At 41.1% G+C, this 25,529-nt stretch overlaps 1 protein-coding gene across 2 annotated transcripts in view; it reads left to right on the top strand.

Annotated features, from left to right (window-relative positions):
• The first annotated feature begins 717 nt into the window (after positions 1 to 717).
• alx4a (ALX homeobox 4a) overlaps positions 718 to 25,529 on the top strand; it is a 43,309-nt gene continuing 18,497 nt past the window's right edge. For both annotated transcript variants that reach the window (XM_063013247.1, XM_063013248.1), the window contains exon 1: positions 718 to 1,063. In XM_063013247.1, coding sequence (XP_062869317.1) covers positions 718 to 1,063 — 346 coding nt within the window. The remainder of the gene's footprint in view (positions 1,064 to 25,529) is intronic.

Below are 25,529 nucleotides of genomic sequence, written 5' to 3' on the forward strand. Positions count from 1 at the left end.
AGATTTAACCTGACCCAGTTATTTCATAGAGTCATAACACAATGTGGTTTTCAATGAGAAAAAAAAATAAAATCAGTTATTTTGATATCATGTTGGTTGAACAAAAATGTCATTAGAAGTGCTTTCAAATGAAAGAAGGCTTACTTTTACATATACAAAATAAATTAGCTTTGTCTGGAGTCCTCAATGAGGAAAGCTGGCTTTAAATGACTCCCACTGAACTGTCTGTTATATATGTATATTCATTTACTGATTACAGTATTGTCATGTGTTAAGTCCTTCCTCCAAATATTTTCAACAAAACAGTTTTTCTTCTGAGCAAAGCTCTGACCTCACCCATTCATTTCATCTACATAATAACCGAAGAGAGGTCCATACGTCCGAGGAGCACTTGGGTAGCCTATATACGAAGAGATCTGGGTTGCATCTTCCAAAGAAAGGCGCATTTTTGTTACTACCGAAACCTTAAGGGGACTTTTTTTTAAGCTTTTGCAGTTTCTGGAAAACATCTGAATCATTTTGTAACCAAAGCCAGCTGTGTGCGAGAGAGCTGGCGTGCGTGTGTGCGCGTATGTGTGTGCGTTGGTTTGGATGAGGAAGAGGTAGAGAGGTTGAGAGAGGATCTGCTGGTTTGCTCACCGCAAGAAGTAAGAAAGGGAAAAAAACCGCTTGGACGTCTTTTTCCTCCCCACCGCAGCCTGTAACTTTTTTTTAGGAATGAACGCTGAGACGTGCGTTTCATACTGCGATATGACATCCATGGATTCGTATTATAGCGCGTCTGCGGCGCAGGCTAGGGATCAGCAGACCAACCCGTTTAGGACTTTTCCACCCAACGATACCAAATACAGCCCCACTTTCCTCACCAACAAAAGTCAGGCGTACGGTGAGAAGTCTCGGAGTCCGTTCCAACCGGAATGCCAACCACTGGATGGCACCGCTGGCGAGGGCACCTTTAACAAATACCACCTCTTCATGCAGAGGTCCTCTTGCAAGACGCCCCCTGAAAGTAGCAAACTGCACCAGGAAAGCGCACCCAACGGAGGACTCATCTCCTGTTACGGTGAGTTTAAATGGTCTAATAAAGCAGTTTTTAAAACAAAGCATAATGTATTACCATAATATATTATGATAAATAATCATTACATATCTTTAGTACAATTTTAAATGCATTTAGTTTGCAATGCTCTTCAAGGTTAAAGATATAAGGCTGCAATGAGCAGTAAGGACAAAAATAATGGTTACTAGAACTAGTGCTGCATACATTGGCTTACACATTTATCTTAATAAATACATATAAAATAATTGTTGCCTATCTAATATATTTCCAAAATGAAATGAAATGAGCTTTTACAACTTACTACCAAAATTTGCTTTTCCAACTAGCTCACTGACATCATTTAAACAGGCATACCCTGGTCGCCTATTAGATTTTCTAATGAATTAAATTATTTTAATGCGATAAGCTATTTTACAATCCTTAATATTGGAGTAAAATCGCACAATTAAATTAACACGTTTTCAGATCTGACTTTAACGTGAAGCCAGGCTATTCTGTTATTATTTTTGACCAATTTGCACAATTTAAAAAATAAAGCCCATTGTCAACTGGCTGTCTTGAGGACTGGTAATGCTGTAGAGCGCCAGTAATATATAAGCTATATCACGGTTTTTTTTCATCAACATACCTTTTCTTCTTTAATTTTAATTCTTATATATTTACTTGTTTAAGCAAAAGGATATATATATATATATTTTTTTTTTAGTACGCTCTACATGTAACTTAGAAAATGAGATTTTGGCGTTTGGTTTATTTAATATCTACTCTATTGAGCATTTGGTGTTGATTGTCTTACACAAACATCGATTACGCTATGACGTTGCTACAATGATAAAATATAAAACATTAAACTGCTCCATACCTTAATAAACAATCATTTCAATCATTATTAAGGACTCATTCCTATCGTCACATTATTCGAACCACTAAGGCTTTTCCAGAGCTGTGCGAAACAATTACATTACGTACATGTTTTTAGGTTTTAAACACAACTAAGCTAATACACAACATTTTTTAACACATCAGTTGCCAAAGTAATTCCAAATTAAAGTCACAATTTACTGTAATATCAACGCCATACTCACGACTACAATCTCCAATCAAGACTACAAAGCTATTTTACTGTCAATGGTGGTGTTAAGCTTATTCCACAACCAGAATTCAACATGAAAATACGTCATTTACACTGAATTTACTGTTTTTAAATGTAAACAGTTGTTTAACGGCCAACTAGAGTTCACATCAGGGAACCTTCTCCAAACAAAAATGGTAACAAAAATCGTGTTGAAGTAAAGTAGATCAGTTTTAACACAAATTAGCAGGTTAAACAGGAAAGCAGAGGTAATTACTAAGTTACACACAGAGTGTCCTGCAATGGTTATAAAATGTATATCTTGGAAGATCCACATGCTGCTATAAATTTTGCCAAAATTCCGAAACATTTTCAACATGAAAAGTATACTGACATCAATAGGATGCAATGCATGTAAAGGTATATACGCTTTGTTTTGTTATTGTCGTTGTTGTACATAAAGGCCATGTTTTAAGCTCGGAAACAATATATGGGTATTAAAATTTCCAGTAAACAAACACAAGACGAAAGTTTGAGTGTAAACTGAGATTTTAATTACATTAATTAAATTATACACACTAACTAGGCTATAATAAAAGTTTTTAAACCTTGAAATATATTTTTATTTTTACACATTATTTTAACACATTGAAGAAGGGTCAGTAATAAAATATATTGATTGACATCAAGTGGACTGCATTTTTAGGATGCTGTAATACTATTAAGATGTTGTAATATTAACACACTAATAAAATGACATACATAACTTCTGAATGATTCTTGAAGCAAAATGTCTAAGGAAAGCTGGATCCCGCTCCATCTGCTCCCCAAATAACATATTCCATCTGTAGCAGGGCTTTAAGCATCGGGATTACCAAATCTTACAACCTTGCTTCCTGTCACCTTTCAACTAACTGAATAAGGTTAAGGTTAACCTTTAGTTTAATGAACCTGCCAACATTCAAAGCATTAATGCATCCCGTCTCTGTTAAAGATCATTAATCTTTTAAATCTCATTGGGGCTCTTTAAATGATTAGTTATTACAAATGTATTGTACCTCACTTTAAAAGCGAAACAAAGTGTTTTTCCTGTTGATATAATAAACAGCGCAAACTGAAAATGTGCTTTTTAAATCTTACAGCTTACATTACTGTGACTTCACAACTTAATTGAACTATACATAATTAAATAATCAAATAATCAAATAATCAAATTAATGCATAACTGAATAAGTCAAATAATAATATTAATAATAACGATAATAATAATAATTAAAATAATAATAATAATAAACATTATTTTCATGAGCACAATAAAATTTATTTTATCATAGCTATTAAAACCTGCATTTGACAAATGGTAAATTTAACAAATAAATACAAACTGTGTTATTTAATTTGGAATGCTTGTATTATGTTTGTTCATTCAGTACAAAGTACAAAAAGTATATATATATATATATATACAGTATATATATATATATTTCTTCAGTATTTAAAAGTTGATGTCACACTGATGAACTATCCTTTCGCCTGTTTGGCAGCATACAAAACCCCTGAATGATTACTGAAGATGTCAAATTTTGGTTAACTGCTACACAAGACCATCCACTTGACTTTAGTCAACTTTCTTTGGGTCACCAGCTGTGTGGTGAGATCTAATACCTACATACTTACTTACTGACACCTTAATTTTCTTTTCTTGAATTTCTTATTTTATGTATATATGCACTTTGCAGCAACAGCTATTCCTATTCCAGCATTCCAGCATTACTGTGCTTATAGGTCTATAAGGACATAAAGCTTGGTTGACAGAAACTCCAGTGGTCTGCAGGGGCATAAATATATATGACAGATTAACAGATTTCATAGAAAACAACAATAATGAGAATGTAGAAAATACAATAAAATAAAATGACAATAATAACAACAATGATAATAATCCATATTAATCATCATTTAATAATAAATATTATGATGATATAAAACAGCATATTGGAGCTAAGCTTATAGCTTAACATAGTCTTTATAAATTTGTAAATATTTTTTTCTATAAATTAGGAAACAAGAAAGGACAGAAAGCTTCAAACCGGGTCAGGGTAAGCGGGCGTACTTAAGTAGAAGTTAAGAGGATCATTTAGAAGCGCACGGTCATGATCGCATCACTGCGCCAAACATTTAGTACAACTACAACATTAAAACCAGATTTCCGATCATTTACTCAAAAACCTGTAAAACAGAGTGAGTTTGGCATTGTTGTGGCTCTTTTATTATGATTATACATTTTAGTGGGGGGGGTTTGCAAATCAGAGCCATCGTTGCGCATAATAGCAAAGTCACTGCATGCTGAAAAAACAAACAGAGCGCAATTCGTTTAGAATGGCAAATTGTGAGGTAAATAAATGTACAAATACACTAAATGTACAATAAACTAAACATTTGTAAAACTGCTGAATTAACAGAGAGAACCAAATCCCTAAAAACTTTAGGTTTGTTCATTATTTTCTTCCTGTGTGTGGCTGATGCCTTGAGACCTTCAACAATCCAATATTGTCACATTCTCTGTCACGTTCTCTCCCTATTTCTCACCCGCCCTAACAAACTTTTGTAATTTAGGCCTTGGGGTTTGTGTACGATAATCCCTTGTTAAATACCAATACCAAAAGTAGACAGAGAATGTAGAATCTAGTCTGTGCGCTTAACACATGCAATAAAATTAACCCAAAGCAACCACAGAGTTTTACACAGGGGCTGTTATATATAATATATATATACACTATAGCACTCTATTAAATAAAGTCAGAAGAATAGAAGAAAGTTTCCCTTTATTTATTTGATTTCATTTATTTATGTGTTTGTTTTGAGTATCTCAAATGTCAAGAGGCGTACGACTTGTGTAGTTTTATTGACAGTTGTACTTATTTACAGTTGTTGCAAATATTTTTTAGATTTTCTTTTATATTTTCTAAAGTCCATTAAACTATATTTCTGATGTAAATTGATTAATTATTAAACTATCTAATTAACTAATGTATCCTAAACTATAAATGTTAAAAAAAAAAAAAATTCATACCAGAAATGGTCCCAAGAATTCCCAATCTACTACAATCTATTAAAAAAAAGAAAGTGTTCGGTTTTACATTAGGTTTGAGAATTTTTGGCTTTCTTTACAATGGGTACCTGTCTACACCTCTAACAGTAGAACTGCAACATTTAATAATTACATTCAAATACTGTATTGCAATTTGTATATTACTGTGACTTTTATCCTATGATATGCATTGTGGATACCATTATAGCAAACTACAAAGCCTCACACACAAGACAAATTAAACGTGTTTGTAGAACCGGTTGTAGCTTGTTTTCAGATTCAGTAACACTTTGTTTGAAGGGTACCTGCACTACACCTTAATGACACTTTATATTAATATATAATATTTCTGAAGAACTTGTGCCATGGTTTGACTGTGTGTAACAAAAAATTGGGGAAATGAGGCCTCTATTTTTGATCAAAAGTATACTGTGGATATTGATAGCATTTACTTTTTAAATAAAAAAATGTCTTACTCAATTAAATAATAAATAAAGAATAATAACAATTATGATTTACCATGTATAATTATGCATTTATGAAACCCATCTAGCAGCTATATATGTATACTTTTGAATGCCTCTAAATTAAAGTGATGAGTTGTATTTTTATAACACAGCATTATTCACAGGTAATGTCAGTTGAATTCATTATTTACATGCTCTCTCTAAACAATTAACTAATTGCACAAAAACGTTCTTCATTTTGAACAATTAATTTAACATTAATTCTTATCTAAGCAGGGCTCAAAGGAATGCCAAGAAAAGTCAAGTTTATTTGTATAGCACTTGCACAGTGACGAATCAAAGTGCTTATCAGAGACATAGAGAATTGAAAGCATAAAACTAATAAAGCATGACAAAAACCTTTTTTATGAAAATGTTACAAAGATAATGTATTACACACGTTTAAAACAGTGAACAGTCTAAACAATGAAAATAAACCTTTTATTGTTTACTTTTTTATTGCATTGTTTTTGTAGCATTACTGTATATTTTCTTTAAGCACTGCATATTAGTGTATTATGAAGTTCTAGTGTATTATGTGTACTGAAAGATGTCCTGACTGGTGCATTCTGATGAAATTTCAATCAATTACTCATTTACTTAATCAGAATATTCATTTTGCCTGTGGTCCTAAACACTTTAGTTTTGTTCATCATTTTCACCCTGTGTGTCAGATGCATATGCCTGATGCCTTGAGGCCTGCATAGCTCTGCAGCAGACTGACTCAGCTGGGTACCACTGCCAGAACCGAAAATTCTTTATAACAGATAGGGGGTATTTAAAAGTACTGGCTCAGATCAATTGTTGGAGGTCCAGTCGCTTTGAAACTAGTGAGAAGATAGTTCTGTCTTTAATGAGTGTCACTTATCTGGTATTATGTGAGGGTGCAATAAATCTTACCAGAGCACTACAGCAAGAATTCCAAATACATTGTAGTGTAGCAAGTGTAACATATTTGCTAACCGATATATCACTTTAATAGATTCCTATCTGGTAGCTGTGAAGCACTGACTTCTGAACTAAAAAAGTATAAATGTTTTCTAAAAATGTAGTAAATGATTCAGTGTGTTAATAGTATGTCCTGCTAACAAAATCAGCAATGTTTTTTTTCATAATCTAATTAACTGTTTGTGTTACAAATATGATTTTCTATTCTTTCACTGACCATATGATTTGTTTTCACATTAGGTACTAAAATTAGCTTAATATAAATCTGAAAATATCTGTGACAAATAAACGGATGTAATGGTCCACATATGGTTTGCTACAATACATAATTCATACATATGCAAATACATTGCTTAATTAAAGAGTCAGCTTGTTATTTTTTATTTATTTATGTCCATTAATAATGTGTGAAAAATTGATTTCATGGAGGTGGTTATTCGTAACATTTAAATTACAAAGTGCTGCCTGTGTAACAGTTTGCCCTAAATCATTATAAACTGAAGAGCCCACAGCCAACAGTACTGTTATACTGTACTTCAAATATCTTTAAACTCAATAACATTTATAGGATTTGAAACACTAACTCAGATGACAGAAAATGTAGTAAAAAAATCATTATACATGTAACTAAAGACTGAATATAGTACATTGTATATCAACAAATTGCATTATGTTAAGTGTTTTATAAATGAAAAACGAAATACATATTAAAATGGTTAAATTATGGCAACATTAATATTAACATTAATATAGGCCAAGTTTAATAATTCTGTATGTTGTCGCTTTATAAGCAAGCAAGCCAGCTTCTACGCAACAGTAGATCTTAATAGAAACCAGTCTTAGAGGTGCTCTGGAATCTGACCAAACAGCTACATTTCTGTAAGCTATTAGTCTAAGGAGTGGTGACAAGAACTCGGGATCACTTTACCACTTAGATCACATTTTGGCTTTTACAATTTACATTAGTCTCAATTGGCATTCTTGAGCACAGCAGGCTAACAGAGGGCTTCAAAGACAAGGCATGCAATTGAACCAGGCCTTAATCAAACCCCAGTAGATTCAAGTTTAATAGATGCTCACACTACAGGGTGCAAATCTTTTAGTTTGAGCAGAAAAAAAAAATCAAACTTGTGTTGTGAATATGTCAGGAATTTATTGTAAATAGATACCTCTTTTTCACTTTTAAATACAGTGAGAGAAACTATGTATTTAACCACTTCTTTTTTTAATAATTTATTATATTAGGTAGTGGATAGTGCTGTCGCCTCACAGTAAGAAGGGCCTGGGTTCAATTCCCAAGCATGACAATCAGTTCTTTCTGTTTGGAATTTGCATGTCCTCCCTGTGTCTGTGTAGGTTTTATTCCGGGTGCTTAGGTTTCCTCCCACAAGTCCAAGGACATGCAGTTACCCCAGTTGGAACAACTAAAAATGTCCTTTGCGTGTGTGTGTGTGTATGTGTGTGTGTGTGTGTCTTTGCCCTGTAATGGACTGGCAACCTGTTCGGGGTGTTTCCAGCCTTTCGCCCAAAAAAATCTGACAGAAAGTACATATTTATAAGCATAAACAAAAATATTTAAAAACTTACATAGAAGAAATATTAGATCAATATATATTAAAAATGTGTAAGACATGTGAAACACATATGATTTCACTATATGTACCTTCAAATTCATAATATAAACGTATGAAATAAAAAACAGCAGCCACTTGAAAGAAGTCACACAAAGGCCGAAAAACAACCAACAAGCAGTGGACTATACTGCAATAATTTCAGTTCCTACACCCCACACAACTCTGCTAAAAATAAGCACAGATGTGTGCCTCAAGACAAATCTTTATACAAATCAGAAGAATGATCTGGTGTAACAGAACTTAGTAATTCAGCTGGTCATGTTTGGATCTGCAAATACTACTTGGGCATTTCATATATCTAACTTATGCTTAGAATACATAATAAACATTTAAAATACGTTTTTATACATTTTCATATGTGTTCGTTTTAGTCATCACTGAGCAAACAATGGCAAACATATTTTAATTGTTAATGCTGAGTTTAGAGGAGAGCAGTTCATCATCATAAAGTATTTTGATGCACTTAGATTCATTTAGATTACCTAAGCAATGAAAATAAATAAAATAAAAAGAGCTACTAAACACTTTATAAGACCATTATATTACCATTCCATTTAGTGCCTGACAGTTCTGTTAGAATCTAAATAAATAATGCATTTTCAGCTGCTATTGCTTGTCTTTAAGCTTTTGCCATCTTACAGTTAGATGGTCTTATAACAGTTAAGAGAACAGTGGTCTATTTTGGGTACAGTGAATGCTTTTTGCTGCAGCCCGGTGGGATAAATCTTCCCTCAAGACTGATGGCATTTTCATCCTGAGATGTGACAAAATTCTACCAAAATCATGGGCCTTCTAGTTACATTAAAACAGAATAATACACCGTCCAAAAAAAGTAGACAATATAGCCCTATGCTATGGCAGGGTGTTACAGTATATTGCTCCCCATAGTCAATTAAGGACGGAAAGACCCGGGCTGGCAGGAATGTCACTGTTACAATCCACTTTTGGTTAGGCAACTTGCTCTGGATTTAATAACTGTATTGTGGGTGTGTTTTTTTTAATGAATCACACCTTCTACCAATATAAGGTGTTAACCTTGGAATCACCATGCCTATGTAACCCGTGACAGCATTCAACTAATCACTGACTTTCAGACTCTGTGTCTATGTGTCTGTCTAAAAGCGCCCAAAATAATTGGAAACCAGAAGCAAGGTTCAGACTGCTGGCGGGGCTTCAGACCAATAAGCTGCCTATTACAATCTTTTTCCAATTTTAAGAACAAAAAACAAACCCAATTAGAGAGACAAATAAATGGAGAAAGGAACTAGCCGTCCACTAATTCCCTTCAGCCTCACCTTCCAGTCAAAACACAAATCAGACATGACCCAAGAACAGAATGTTAAAACACACTTTTTTATTTATGTGCTTTAATAGTTAAACTCATCATAACCTTTGCAATATTTCATTATTACCCCTTCAGAGAAACCCTGAGGTGCCTAATTTATAGTGTTTCTTTTATTTGCCTGGTGCTGACCCTGCCCATCGGATTCCATAAAAAACATAGGGGAGACCCTGCAGCTTTATAGGCAGTTAAATTACACTTTGATGTATTCCCCCATTTTCAACTGGAAATAAATAGCTGCCCCTTGTAAAGCTGTGACCCTTACTAACTCAAGGGTCGAGTCCTGACATCTTACGGGCCATAAGCCTTTGGCGTCTCCATTCACAAGAAAGGCATGTTTTAAGGCTTGCAGGTCTGGAATAAGTGTCTGAATCATTCATGCATGTATTATGAAAAGTATACAGGGCGCCGGTTCTTCTCTATTTACTGGAAATATCAAAGGGCAAGCAATTTAAAGAGTTTCTAGTCTAAAGACTTAGACCAGTGTAGATACAGTAAAACTGATTTACAAGCTTCATTCAGGTGTGAATACACTCAGGTTAAATAGCCAATTAGTCCCTGAGCTGAACCTCACCCTTTCCTAACCTACTGATGAACCCTTTCACGGCTCTTCTACAGCTTCTTACAAGTCTTACAGAAAGCTCAAGAGCTAAATATTCAATTTCTGAGGTACTAATTATTAGATCAGAATTCCATCACCACAATTTTAGAAAAGAATTTGTGGACTCTTCTTCTATTTATTTAGTTTAGGTGATTTAGCAACACCCATTGCCATTTGATGAGTTTGGTGTGGAGGAATTTTACTAACCTGCACTGTAAGCTCTGTCCTTAACCCTATTTAACATCTTAGAATTTGTATTGTATTTTGACTAAACAGGCCCAAATTCCTAGCTTTCCTAGATAATTATAGGCCATTTTTGCTGCAAAAAGGGACCAACTCCATATTATTCAAATGTTTCTTGGATGGAATGTCCATCAAGCTAATGTTCAGGTGTCCAAATGTCCATATAGTGTAAATGCAGATGCAGTATGATACATGTTTTCATTGGGTTTAGTTTGCTAAATTAAATACATACATATCATTACATTTTTCATGTGTTACAACATTTTTCCAAATAGTTGGTAGACAAATGGGTAATTGTAAGTCACAGAAAAAAAGAATACTTAAGGACACCGAGTGTTATTTGTAGAAAAAAGATTTCATCTCCTTAATGTGATTGACAGAATGTGTAACAAACTAGAACCATAAAGTATAATTTTTTTAAAATAATAAATTCCCCCCGTCCAGGGTGTTACTGTGTGCCTTGCGCCCATTGAAAAGCTGGGATAGGTTCCAGCCTCCCCGGGACACTAATTGGATAAGCAGTTAAGAAAGTGAGTGAGTGAGTGAGTGAGTAAGTGTAAATGACATAATTAATGAAGCTGGTAAAATGAGTTCCATATTGCAATATGGTTGCTGAGGTCCTATAAACTATAGAGTGTATTTTACCTGATAGGTTGGCTGATCTATATTGCCTGTATGTGTAAATGAATGAGTGTGTGGGTATTTCTGCCCTGCGTCTAGTGTTTAAAAGTGCACCATTAAAAATAAATTATGATAAATAAAACTATTTATTTAAGCATCAACATTATAAAAGGTAATAAAGTAGCGGTAAAACATGCTAGCACACCAGAGATGACATTTGAAATGTGCAAATTCAAATCTCAACTCTTCTACCAGCAGGCTGGGTGCTTGTACAGACAGTGATTGGCTCACCTATAGGGTGGGATTGCCAGAGGAGATTCCTCATGACTGCTGCAATTACGACCTTTGCTGGTTGATCAAAGAAGGCTGCACAATAAGATGGGATAATGGCGATTGGTTGATTTCTCTCTGTAAAAACAAATAATAATAATAAAAGAAAAAAAATAATACAAACTCCTCAAATAAAATGTTACCTCAGAGTTACGAGTGTCTAACATTCTTCCTATATTGTAATACCGTAGACCTATGCTAAATGCCATTGGCTTTTGCCGCAGTTAAACCAGGCACGTGCTCATGTGCTGCCCTTGTACTACACCATTGAACCGCAATCCCCTCCAAACCTTTCCCATTCTGACAGAAACAATTTGCAGTGAGGTTTCATGCCTTAGAGGCAGGTCATGTTACTCACCCATATGGAGGCGCTCCAGGGGAAGCCAACTGCTGTTCACCTTGGGCAATGGAAAAGCCTTGCAGCCAGGTTCAATCATGAAGGATAACCAGCAAGGGATTGTCACAATACCCTGCATCAGCCAAAAGCCATCAATGACATAAGGTATCAGCAAGAGGCTTTGATCGCCCGGCACCAATTTCAAACAGATTGACATTCTGCCCATGTGGAGGCAAGCGGCGCAAGTCATCTGAAAACCCAAGCCAAAAATATTTATGTTTGAATAAATGTGCTTGCTCCCTCTGTCTTTACAGGCTGTGTCAGGTTTGGGCAAGCAATATGGGAGCCATTAAGCCCATGAGGCCTGGCTCCATGTCTGTCAGGACAGAGGCCATAGTGACTGGAGAATTTAGTCAGCTCTATACAGGCAGGTTTTACAGAGCAATACACTCCCCTGCCTTTCTTCAGTCCTACACACTTAATTCAAAGTTTAGCCTAATGAGATACTTAAAAAAAATTGAAATGTATTTGAAAGGTGAAGGGCGGATGATACTCTCAGGTACTTATGATCCCTTTTTTATATTAATAAAAATACTGTACATAATACATCATATTTTACAATCTAAAATATGTGAACATTTTACATGCGTGAATTGTTCTCAATGAAAGAACATGTGCTGTCATAGGCAATGAAATCTGTGTGTGAATGTGTCTGTGAAAACTGGTGCTTCCTCCGTCAAGAGTGTTTGTAAGGTCAGTCACTGATGTCGGAAGAAAAGATCTGGCTCGCACTCAATGTTCCAATAAATCCCAAAGGTGTTCAGTGGAGTTGAGGTCAAGGCTCTGGGTAAGCCATAAGAGATCTCCACACCTCTACGCCAAAGTTATCAAAGCACGTTTTTATGGAACTTACTTTAATGCACAGGGAAAATGTCATGCTGGAACAGGAAAAAGGCCTTCCCCAAACTACAGTCACAGTTGTTGAATGTGGAATTATGTAATTTATTTTAAAAATGTTTTTACACACCTGTTAGCAGTGACTGGCTGAAACACAAAAAAACTTAGAATTATAAGGTGTCCACAAATTTCAGCACATGGTTCTTTGAAGCTAGTTGATATTTGATGTATTTGATGTACTGTATATATATATATACTGATCAGCCATAACATTAAAACCACCTCCTTGTTTCTACACACACTGTCCATTTTATCAGCTCCACTTATCATATAGAAGCACTTTGAAGTTCTACAATTACTGACTGTAGTCCATCTGTTTCTCTACATACTTTTTTTAGCCTGCTTTCACCCTGTTCTTCAATGATCAGAACCCCCACAGAGCAGGTATTACTTAGGTGGTGGATCATTCTCAGCCCTGCAGTGACACTGACATGGTGGTGGTGTGTTAGTGTGTGTTGTGCTGGTATGAGTGGATCAGACACAGCAGCGCTGGAGTTTTTAAATACCGTGTCCACTCACTGTACACTCTATTAGACACTCCTACCTAGTTGGTCCACCTTGTAGATGTAAAGTCAGAGACGATCACTCATCTATTGCTGATGTTTTGATGAGTTGGTCATCTTCTAGACCTTCATTAGTGGTCACAGGAGGCTGCCCACGGGGTGCTGTTGGCTGGATATTTTTCTCAGTCCAGCAGTGACAGTGAGATGTTTAAAAACTCCATCAGCATTGCTGTGTCTGATCCACTCATACCAGCACAACACACACTAACACACCACCACCATGACAGTGTCACTGCAGTGCTGAGAATGATCCACCACCTAAATTATACCTGTTCTGTAGTGGTCCTGGGAGAGTCCTGACCATTGAAGAACAGCATGAAAGGGGGCTAACAAAGCATGCAGAGAAACAGATGAACTACAGTCAGTTATTGTAGACCTACAAAGTGCTCCTATATGGTAAGTGGAGCTGATAGAATGGACAGTGAGTGTAGAAACAAGGAGGTGGTTTTAATGTTATGGCTGATCAGTGTATATATATATATATACAGTGTATCACAAAAGTGAGTACACCCCTCACATTTCTGCAAATATTTTATTATATCTTTTCATGGGACAACACTATAGACATGAAACTTGGATATAACTTAGAGTAGTCAGTGTACAACTTGTATAGCAGTGTAGATTTACTGTCTTCTGAAAATAACTCAACACACAGCCATTAATGTCTAAATGGCTGGCAACATAAGTGAGTACACCCCACAGTGAACATGTCCAAATTGTGCCCAAAGTGTCAATATTTTGTGTGACCACCATTATTATCCAGCACTGCCTTAACCCTCCTGGGCATGGAATTCACCAGAGCTGCACAGGTTGCTACTGGAATCCTCTTCCACTCCTCCATGATGACATCACGGAGCTGGTGGATGTTAGACACCTTGAACTCCTCCACCTTCCACTTGAGGATGCGCCACAGGTGCTCAATTGGGTTTAGTCCATCACCTTTACCTTCAGCTTCCTCAGCAAGGCAGTTGTCATCTTGGAGGTTGTGTTTGGGGTCGTTATCCTGTTGGAAAACTGCCATGAGGCCCAGTTTTCGAAGGGAGGGGATCATGCTCTGTTTCAGAATGTCACAGTACATGTTGGAATTCATGTTTCCCTCAATGAACTGCAGCTCCCCAGTGCCAGCAGCACTCATGCAGCCCAAGACCATGATGCTACCACCACCATGCTTGACTGTAGGCAAGATACAGTTGTCTTGGTACTTCTCACCAGGGCGCCGCCACACATGCTGGACACCATCTGAGCCAAACAAGTTTATCTTGGTCTCGTCAGACCACAGGGCATTCCAGTAATCCATGTTCTTGGACTGCTTGTTTTCAGCAAACTGTTTGCTGGCTTTCTTGTGCGTCAGCTTCCTTCTGGGATGACGACCATGCAGACCGAGTTGATGCAGTGTGCGGCGTATGGTCTGAGCACTGACAGGCTGACCTCCCACGTCTTCAACCTCTGCAGCCATGCTGGCAGCACTCATGTGTCTATTTTTTAAAGCCAACCTCTGGATATGACGCCGAACACGTGGACTCAACTTCTTCGGTCGACCCTGGCGAAGCCTGTTCCGAGTGGAACCTGTCCTGGAAAACCGCTGTATGACCTTGGCCACCATGCTGTAGCTCAGTTTCAGGGTGTTAGCAATCTTCTTATAGCCCAGGCCATCTTTGTGGAGAGCAACAATTCTATTTCTCACATCCTCAGAGAGTTCTTTGCCATGAGGTGCCATGTTGAAAATCCAGTGGCCAGTATGAGAGAATTGTACCCAAAACACCAAATTTAACAGCCCTGCTCCCCATTTACACCTGGGACCTTGACACATGACACCAGGGAGGGACAACGACACATTTGGGCACAATTTGGACATGTTCACTGTGGGGTGTACTCACTTATGTTGCCAGCTATTTAGACATTAATGGCTGTGTGTTGAGTTATTTTCAGAAGACAGTAAATCTACACTGCTATACAAGCTGTACACTGACTACTCTAAGTTATATCCAAGTTTCATGTCTATAGTGTTGTCCCATGAAAAGATATAATGAAATATTTGCAGAAATGTGAGGGGTGTACTCACTTTTGTGACACACTGTATATATGGACTCAGCCAGTTTTCTTTTCACCAAAATAATGACAACCATGCTGCAAAATGTTCATTAGATTATTATATTCCCTTCACCTTTAATCATTTACACAATTTTACAATTTACAACTGGCATTTAAATGTCGAACATGCTTGATGAATCACACTGTGTGTGTTAAATGAATGTTTATTGATTAGTCCCAGTGTTTGCAAAAGGGAGGGATATTTTTACTAATAGCATAAAGCCTTTCAGGAACAGTATTTCAGAATTCAAAGCTACACTTAATAGTTTTCTAGATCAGCGCTCCCCAACCTTTTTTGCACCATGGACCAGTTTCATATAAGATGTAATTTCACGGACCGGTGGGCACGGGAGGATTTAATATAGAATAACAGCAGAATGAAAAATCAGTGTGAATCCTGACCTTTTTATGCTGCAACGAGACGCTGCTCCAACCTAGTGGTGATATGCAACAATAACACCCGAAGAGTTTTGGAAATTTAATTGCTCTTGTAGCAATCTCTAATTATTTATTCTTTCTGTGCGGCCCAGTAATAAATGACCCACGGACCGGTACCGGTCCACAGCCTGGTGGTTGGGGACCACTGGTTTACAATACGTAACGTAAAGCCTCCTCATGGAAGCATCTGTGGACAATTTCATTTCGTGTTCATGTGCCAGTTAAAATTCATTTATTTTGTTATTATTTTTTTTCTGCGACCCATTTTTTTTGGCTCACGACTCACCCAAGGTTACACGACATCACTCACTCGATCACATCTAGGGACAATTTAGAGCAGCCAAACCACCAGACGCTGCTCCCACCTAGTGGTGATAAGTGACAATAACACCCGAGAGAGCATTTTTCTCCCCATTTTTCTCCCGATTTAGTGCATCCAATTTGTCTTCCGCTGCTGACAGACTCCAGATTTGCATCCAAGGAGAGCACGCCGCTGCCCACGCCTTCTTTACACGTGTCTCTTCTGCCAATCAGGGTCTTTACACAGCGTATGAAGACCCACCCACCCCACCCTGCAGATACGTTGGTCAATTTGTATCTGCTGCAGGCACTGTCAATTATGCCCACCAGATGGCACCAAGCCGACCGGTGGCAACACGGAGACATTTTTGTTTTAGCTACGAAAGCCTTTGTCTAAGCATGAATAAAATGCTCACCGCATACAATCACTGTAAGTTCCCCTAAGCACAAGGTACAGGCTAATCCCTTTATCTTTAATGTATGTATTTTTTTAAGTATCAGACAGAAGATCTGTTTAATAGCTTGTTTTTCTGGCGATCTATGTCACAGGCTTTTTTAGGCAGACAAAGATAATGAAAGCATGAAGAACTGCACAGGCGATCCACCGTATGCATGCGAAAATTCATTTGTAACTGACATGTTGACTGAGGTTTTACAGATGAGCTGATGTGCATTTCCAGTGGCTTGAGGCAGATAATTACCTCTCTAGAGTTGTGTTGCTTGGTCAGTTTGACTTTGTTACTGGCTATGCTTCATATTGCGTCAGAGCATACAGTCAGCGTTCATGTAACCAGAGAAAAGTAACCAGGCGTAGAGGAGGGAACCTGCAATTTTCTATCGGGCTGCAATTACATCTGTTTCTGGATATCTGTTTCATATAAGCACTTGATTTACGAGCTGAGACTGGCAGTTTTAAGTGGAGGAAGTCAGACATGTTTAGATATTACACTAAGCCACAGGCCTGACACTTTTTCCTTTTTTAAAACACAAATAACCAATGAACTTTGCACAGTATGAAGGCATGGTTTAAAAACTAATTTTACCTATATGCTACAAACTATAATTGTTTAATACAGGTGTAAATCTAAAAGGCTTAAGAATTGTATTGACAGTATGCAGCTTTTATAATACACTACATGGCCAAAATACGTTAACATTCCTCCCAGTAATTAAGTGTATGTGTTTCCATTGCCAACATGCATTTAAACCAATAATAGCAAATAAATGACATGCTTCCAAATTTGTGGCAACAATTTAGGGAAGCTCCTTTCCCTTTTTATCCGTGTCTCTGACTCTATCTGTGTCCCTGCACACAATGCCAAATCTGGTGTGGAGAAACTCCAGGCTGCCTGCACAGAGCCCTGACCAAAATTGCAATGCAGTTCCTGACCACACATATGCACAGACACACTTCAGAATTTTGTGGACAGCTCTCCCAGAACAGTGATGGCTGGTATAGCCGCTCTGAAACACCATATTAGTGCCGGATGGATGGATGGATGGATGGATGGATGGATAGATAGATAGATACACACATATATACACATATATACACATATACATACATATACACAAATTGCAAATACATACACATATATAAACATATACATACATATACACATATGCAAATACATACACGTATATACACATACACATACATATACACATATGCAAATACATACACGTATATACACATACACATACATATACACATATGCAAATACATACACATATACATACATACAGTGTATCACAAAAGTGAGTACACCCCTCACATTTCTGCAAATATTTCATTATATCTTTTCATGGGACAACACTATAGAAATAAAACTTGGATATAAGTTAGAGTAGTCAGTGTACAACTTGTATAGCAGTGTAGATTTACTGTCTTCTGAAAATAACTCAACACACAGCCATTAATGTCTAAATAGCTGGCAACATAAGTGAGTACACCCACACAGTGAACATGTCCAAATTGTGCCCAAAGTGTCAATATTTTGTGTGACCACCATTATTATCCAGCACTGCCTTAACTCTCCTGGGCATGGAATTCACCAGAGCTGCACAGGTTGCTACTGGAATCCTCTTCCACTCCTCCATGATGACATCACGGAGCTGGTGGATGTTAGACACCTTGAACTCCTCCACCTTCCACTTGAGGATGCGCCACAGGTGCTCAATTGGGTTTAGTCCATCACCCTTACCTTCAGCTTCCTCAGCAAGGTAGTTGTCATCTTGGAGGTTGTGTTTGGGGTCGTTATCCTGTTGGAAAACTGCCATGAGGCCCAGTTTTCGAAGGGAGGGGATCATGCTCTGTTTCAGAATGTCACAGTACATGTTGGAATTCATGTTTTCCTCAATGAACTGCAGCTCCCCAGTGCTAGCAACACGCATGCAGCCCAAGACCATGATGCTACCACCACCATGCTTGACTGTAGGCAAGATACAGTTGTCTTGGTACTTCTCACCAGGGTGCCGCCACACATGCTGGACACCATCTGAGCCAAACAAGTTTATCTTGGTCTCGTCAGACCACAGGGCATTCCAGTAATCCATGTTCTTGGACTGCTTGTCTTCAGCAAACAGTTTGCGGGCTTTCTTGTGCGTCAGCTTCCTTCTGGGATGACGACCATGCAGACCGAGTTGATGCAGTGTGCGGCGTATGGTCTGAGCACTGACAGGCTGACCTCCCACGTCTTCAACCTCTGCAGCAATGCTGGCAGCACTCATGTGTCTATTTTTTAAAGCCAACCTCTGGATATGACGCCGAACACGTGGACTCAACTTCTTTGGTCGACCCTGGCGAAGCCTGTTCCGAGTGGAACCTGTCCTGGAAAACCGCTGTATGACCTTGGCCACCATGCTGTAGCTCAGTTTCAGGGTGTTAGCAATCTTCTTATAGCCCAGGCCATCTTTGTGGAGAGCAACAATTCTATTTCTCACATCCTCAGAGAGTTCTTTGCCATGAGGTGCCATGTTGAATATCCAGTGGCCAGTATGAGAGAATTGTACCCAAAACACCAAATTTAACAGCCCTGCTCCCCATTTACACCTGGGACCTTGACACATGACACCAGGGAGGGACAACGACACATTTGGGCACAATTTGGACATGTTCACTGTGGGGTGTACTCACTTATGTTGCCAGCTATTTAGACATTAATGGCTGTGTGTTGAGTTATTTTCAGAAGACAGTAAATCTACACTGCTATACAAGCTGTACACTGACTACTCTAAGTTATATCCAAGTTTCATGTCTATAGTGTTGTCCCATGAAAAGATATAATGAAATATTTGCAGAAATGTGAGGGGTGTACTCACTTTTGTGATACACTGTATACGCATGTGTATACAAGTACGTACACACATGGCTACATTAGGAACTTCAGTCTTTAGCTACAGCCAGCCTGTAACGGGTCGATTACCTGCGGCCATTTCCACACGTAGTCGGAAGCGCAGGTCGACTCGTTGTAGTCCAAAAGGAACTGCAAATCCCAGGAGCTGCGGCAGCGCCAATCTGCGCTAATTGGCAGCACCTGATCGCGCTCTATTTAAGAGATCCTTAGCCACGCGATCAGTGCTGAGACATACTCAGTCGGTAAGGTAGTTGGCCGGTGTGCGTTCCTCCTTACTTCCTAACTCTATTCTTAAGCCAGCGGTTTTGTTAACGCTCTAAAATACGAACGCGTTTAGCGTTCACTTCCGCATTTAGGAAGTCCTTTTCTGCGCAAGCGATTCCGCTGCTGAATCGACTCTTGGTTCGGAGTCGTTTCGCACGAATCGATTCGGAGTCGATTCCCTAATCGACTCCCTCGCGCTTTTTACTTTTGTTTTCTGATTAGAATAGAAGAGAAGCACTGGGACCACGACTGTGTGTTGGTATCCTGGTGGATTGAGTAGCTGGGGTACTGACCATGGTTATGGTTCCACCTAGCGCTCTCTGATTTCTCTTATTCTGTCTTCGTGGCCTACCACGGTGAGAGGTTGGTGGAGTTTACCTCTCATCCGCTTAATAAGTTCACTTTTGTTATTGCATAAGCACGTTCCTTCCCTGCAAATGGGTCCAGCCCCCTACTGGTGAGCTTCCCACCATCTGGCACACCAGTGCAACCCCTGACAGAATGTCTCAGCCACAAATGGACCCAGCGGATCTGGAAAGAATTAAATGTGCCATTGAGAGGCAAGGAGCCCTCATCGGGCAGCATGAGCAGGTACTGCATGAAGTCCTTGCACAGTTGCAAATACTCACTGCAGGGCAACGGGCTGGAGCTGAGGCCCCAGAGCCCTCAACGACTTCTCCTACCCGTGAGTCCCAGGGGCCTGAAATTCGGCACTCCCTCCCGGAACCTCAATTACCCGCTCCTGAGCGTTTCAGTGGAGAAATGGGTAGATGTAGAGGTTTTCTTCTGCAATGTTCACTGGCGTTTGAGCTTCAACCATCGCGTTATCCCACCGAACGATCAAAGGTCGCCCACATAATTGCCCTCCTGTCTGGACGGGCCCTGATATGGGCTACGGCTATTTGGGAGAACCGACCCGATCTATGCTCCTCGGTTGATCGCTTTACTGAGGAGTTACGGCAAACTTTTGACTGCCCCATGGTTGGCCGAGACTCGGCCAGTCGACTCCTCCGCATTAGACAGGGTCAGCGTTCTGTGGCAGACTATGCGGTTGAGTTCCGCACGCTCGCTGCCCAGAGTGGGTGGAATTCGGAGGCTTTAATAGCAGCCTACCAGGAGGGACTCTCTGAACAGCTCAAGGATGAGCTAGTAACCAGGGACCCACCCACCTCCCTCGAGGAATTATATGAATTGACGGTGCGGCTGGACAACCGACTCCAGGAGCGTGAGCGTGGCCGTCGGGCCAAAGCCCAGTGGCAACGAAGGTGGGTTGACAGCCCTCCCAGGCCCTCTCCTCTGGCATTTTCACAAACTCCTCACCCCTTAGAGGAGCAAGAGGAAGCCATGCAGGTTGGTGGCACAAGCCTTCCATACCCCTGTCGGCGCTCTGACCCCTGGAGGAGGTCACGCAAGCTTGGCAATAATAAAGCGGGTGTCCATAACCCCAGCCAAGATCCAGCGTTAAAAGGTCAGGTCCGCCCCAGGGAAGGGGACCTGTGACGGACCCAATATTAGCTCCCCACTCCTCAGGGATGTTTCATGAGGTCACCATTCATTGGGGTGCCCAGCAAAAAAAAAGCCTGCAGGCGTTTATTGACTCCGGCTCAGCAGGTAATTTCATGGACAGATCTTTGGCTAAGACCCTGGGTATCCCCAAGACCTCCCTCATTGCACCACGCCCTGTAACCAGTATTGATGGCCGACTGCTAGGGTCTGGAGCAGTCACTCACATGACCCAACCTTTAATCATGAGTCTGGGGAACCATGTTGAGGAAATTTCCTTTCTCCTCAGGCTCCAGATTTACCCTTGATCCTGGGTTTCCCGTGGCTTCAGCAACACAACCCCAGGATCGATTGGGGAACTTGTGAGATCTCTATTTGGGCCCCCATTTGTCAAAGGACATGTCTTAGGGGGAACCCAACAGTTCCACTCACACCCGAAGGGCCCTCAGAGATGGTTGACTTAACGACTGTTCCCCCGGAGTACCATGACCTTAGGTTGGTGTTTAGCAAACACAGGGCATTATCTCTTCCACCCCATCGTCCTTTCGACTGCACGATTAACCTGCTCCCTGGTATGACCCCTCCTCGAGGCAGGTTGTTCTCGCTATCAGCCCCCGAGCAGAAAGCGATGGATGAGTACATCCAGACTTCCCTAGTCTCAGGACACATTCGTCCTTCCTCTTCTCCAGCCGGGGCTGGGTTTTTCTTTGTTGAAAAGAAGGATGGTTCCCTGCGCCCCTGCATCGACTACCGGGGTCTCAACAGCTTAACTATTAGAGATCGCCACCCCCTGCCGCTCATGAATTCAGCATTTGAATCATTGCAAAAGGCCTCCATCTTCACCAAGTTGGATCTGCGCAATGCCTATAATCTTGTTCGGATTCGCTCGGGGGATGAATGGAAGACAGCCTTTATTACACCATCGGGGCACTATGAGTATCGAGTGATGCCATTCGGGCTTGTTAACGCCCCGGCTGTCTTCCAGAGACTCATTAATGAAGTACTTCGGGAGGCATTGGGGCAATATGTGTTCGTCTATTTGGACGATATTTTAATTTATAGTAGAACCCTAGAGGAACATGTGACTCATGTAAGACGGGTCCTACAGTGGCTTCTGGACAACCAACTCTATGTCAAGCTTGAGAAGTCAGAGTTCCATAACTCCTCAGTGACTTTTCTTGGGTTTGTGGTGTCCCAAGACCAATTACAGATAGATCCTGCAAAGACCGAGTCCATTAGTGAATGGCCCTCGCCCACTTCGGTCAAGCTGGTCCAGCGCTTCCTGGGGTTTGCAAACTTTTTTAGGCGGTTTATCCGAAACTTTAGCGGCATGGCCGCTCCCCTTACTGCTCTTACCAGGAAGGAGGCAGGTAAGTTTCGGTGGACGCCTGAGGCACAGGAGGCCTTCAATGAAATAAAGAACCGCCTCGTAACTGCCCCTGTACTAACTCTACCTGACCCAGAGGCCCCTTTCATTGTGGAGGTTGATGCCTCTGATGTAGGTGTTGGGGCGATCCTATCCCAACGCGCAGGTCTCAAGAAAGTTTTGCACCCCTGCGCTTATTTCTCTCGTCGCCTCACCCCAGCCGAGAGGAATTATGATGTTGGGAATAAGGAATTGTTAGCTATTAAGCTCGCGTTAGAGGAATGGAGGCACTGGCTGGAGGGTTCCAAACACCCTTTTTTGGTCTGGACCGATCATAAGAACCTAGCCTATATCCAGCAGGCCAAACGGCTTAACCCCCGCCAGGCCAGATGGGCTCTGTTCTTCGGCCGCTTTAATTTTATCCTTTCATATCGCCCGGGGTCGAAGAACACTAAACCAGACGCCCTTTCCAGACAGTGGGAACCTCCACACTCTTCCCCTTCAAGTGAGCCTATCATTCCAGGATCCCGTATCCTCGCCCCTCTCCGATGGGGGCTGGAAGAGGCAATACGAGAGGCTCAGCGGCAGGAGCCGGATCCTGGTAATGCCCCCCCAGGGAAACTCTATGTCCCAGCGTCGGTCCGGGGACGAGTACTGCAGTGGGGGCACTCCTCCCCTTTTGCAGGCCACCCAGGTGCCCACCGAACACAAGAGTTTTTGCGTAGGCGATTTTGGTGGTCCTCCATGGAAAGGGACGTGCGGGAATATGTGGGGGCATGTGAAACTTGCTCCCGCAATAAGGAGCCTAGAACACGTCCAGCTGGCCTCTTGCATCCCCTCCCTATCCCATCACGTCCCTGGTCTCACCTGTCACTTGACTTTGTAACCGGGTTGCCCCCTTCACAGGGCAACACGGTAGTCTTGGTCATAGTGGACAGGTTTTCTAAAGCATGCAAGTTTATCGCCCTGCCCAAACTCCCTTCGGCCAGGGGTACCGCCGAGATTGTTCTGAAAGAGGTGGTTCGGGTACATGGCTTACCTAGTGATCTGGTGTCGGACCGGGGACCCCAGTTTACTAGCCAATTCTGGAAGGCCTTTTGCCGGCTCTTAGGGGCCTCCGTTAGCCTTTCTTCAGGCTTCCATCCTCAGTCCAATGGACAGACGGAGAGGGTCAATCAAGACCTAACACGTACCCTCCGATGCCTAATCTCCACCAACCCTACAGCGTGGGCAAACCAATTATTCTGGGCGGAATACGCCCACAACACTCTGTGGCACTCCTCCATTGGCATGTCGCCATTCGAGTGCCAGTTTGGGTTTAGTCCACCCATGTTTCCGGAGCAGGAGGCAGATGTTGGTGTCCCATCGGCACAACGCTTTGTGCAGCGTTGCAAAAGAGTCTGGCGAAAGGCCCAAAACATTCTTCGGGCCACCACTGCTTCCAGAACAGCCGTAGCCAACCGCAGAAGACGCGTGGGTCCTTCTTTTCGCCCGGGGCAGAGAGTCTGGTTGTCCTCCAAAGACCTTCCTCTCTCCCTGGAGTCAAAGAAGCTAGGCCCTAAATATGTGGGGCCCTTCAAGGTAGTTCGTAGGGTCAACCCAGTGGCCTACACCCTCCAATTACCCCGGACAATGAAGATTAACCCCACTTTTCATGTTTCACGTCTAAAGCCGGTGCTATGCAGCCCCTGGAATGCCCCCCCCACCTCCAATCCCCCCCCACCACGAATGGTTGAGGGTGCCCCAGCTTACACAGTAAAGCGTATCCTCAACATGCGTCTAGTCAGACATAGCACCCAGTACTTGGTTGACTGGGAGGGATATGGCCCTGAAGAACGGTCCTGGGTTCCAGCCCGCCACATTCTGGACCCAGAACTTATTCGGGAGTTTCGCCGCAACCAAGCGGCAGGACTTGGAACGTCAGGAGCCGTCCCTAGAAGAGGGGGCTCTGTAACGGGTCGATTACCTGCGGCCATTTCCACACGTAGTCGGAAGCGCAGGTCGACTCGTTGTAGTCCAAAAGGAACTGCAAATCCCAGGAGCTGCGGCAGCGCCAATCTGCGCTAATTGGCAGCACCTGATCGCGCTCTATTTAAGAGATCCTTAGCCACGCGATCAGTGCTGAGACATACTCAGTCGGTAAGGTAGTTGGCCGGTGTGCGTTCCTCCTTACTTCCTAACTCTATTCTTAAGCCAGCGGTTTTGTTAACGCTCTAAAATACGAACGCGTTTAGCGTTCACTTCCGCATTTAGGAAGTCCTTTTCTGCGCAAGCGATTCCGCTGCTGAATCGACTCTTGGTTCGGAGTCGTTTCGCACGAATCGATTCGGAGTCGATTCCCTAATCGACTCCCTCGCGCTTTTTACTTTTGTTTTCTGATTAGAATAGAAGAGAAGCACTGGGACCACGACTGTGTGTTGGTATCCTGGTGGATTGAGTAGCTGGGGTACTGACCATGGTTATGGTTCCACCTAGCGCTCTCTGATTTCTCTTATTCTGTCTTCGTGGCCTACCACGGTGAGAGGTTGGTGGAGTTTACCTCTCATCCGCTTAATAAGTTCACTTTTGTTATTGCATAAGCACGTTCCTTCCCTGCAAATGGGTCCAGCCCCCTACTGGTGAGCTTCCCACCATCTGGCACACCAGTGCAACCCCTGACACAGCCTAAATTTAAATTTACAGGAATGAGATGTTCAATATCCCAATGGTCAGGTGTCTGCATACTTTGTTCATATGACCTCATCAAAATCAAATTTCAACTACCTACAAGCTATATAGTAGCAATGCTATCAAGTGGTTAGTGGAAATACAGCCAAACAAAAAGCTTGGAGCAGTGGTAAATCAGTGGTCAGAGTACTGGACTTCTGATCCAAAGGTTGTTGGGTCAAATTCCACCACTGCTGCAA

This window comes from Trichomycterus rosablanca, chromosome 17 (assembly GCF_030014385.1).
Source record: "Trichomycterus rosablanca isolate fTriRos1 chromosome 17, fTriRos1.hap1, whole genome shotgun sequence".
In the NCBI taxonomy this organism is placed as follows: Eukaryota; Metazoa; Chordata; class Actinopteri; order Siluriformes; family Trichomycteridae; genus Trichomycterus; species Trichomycterus rosablanca.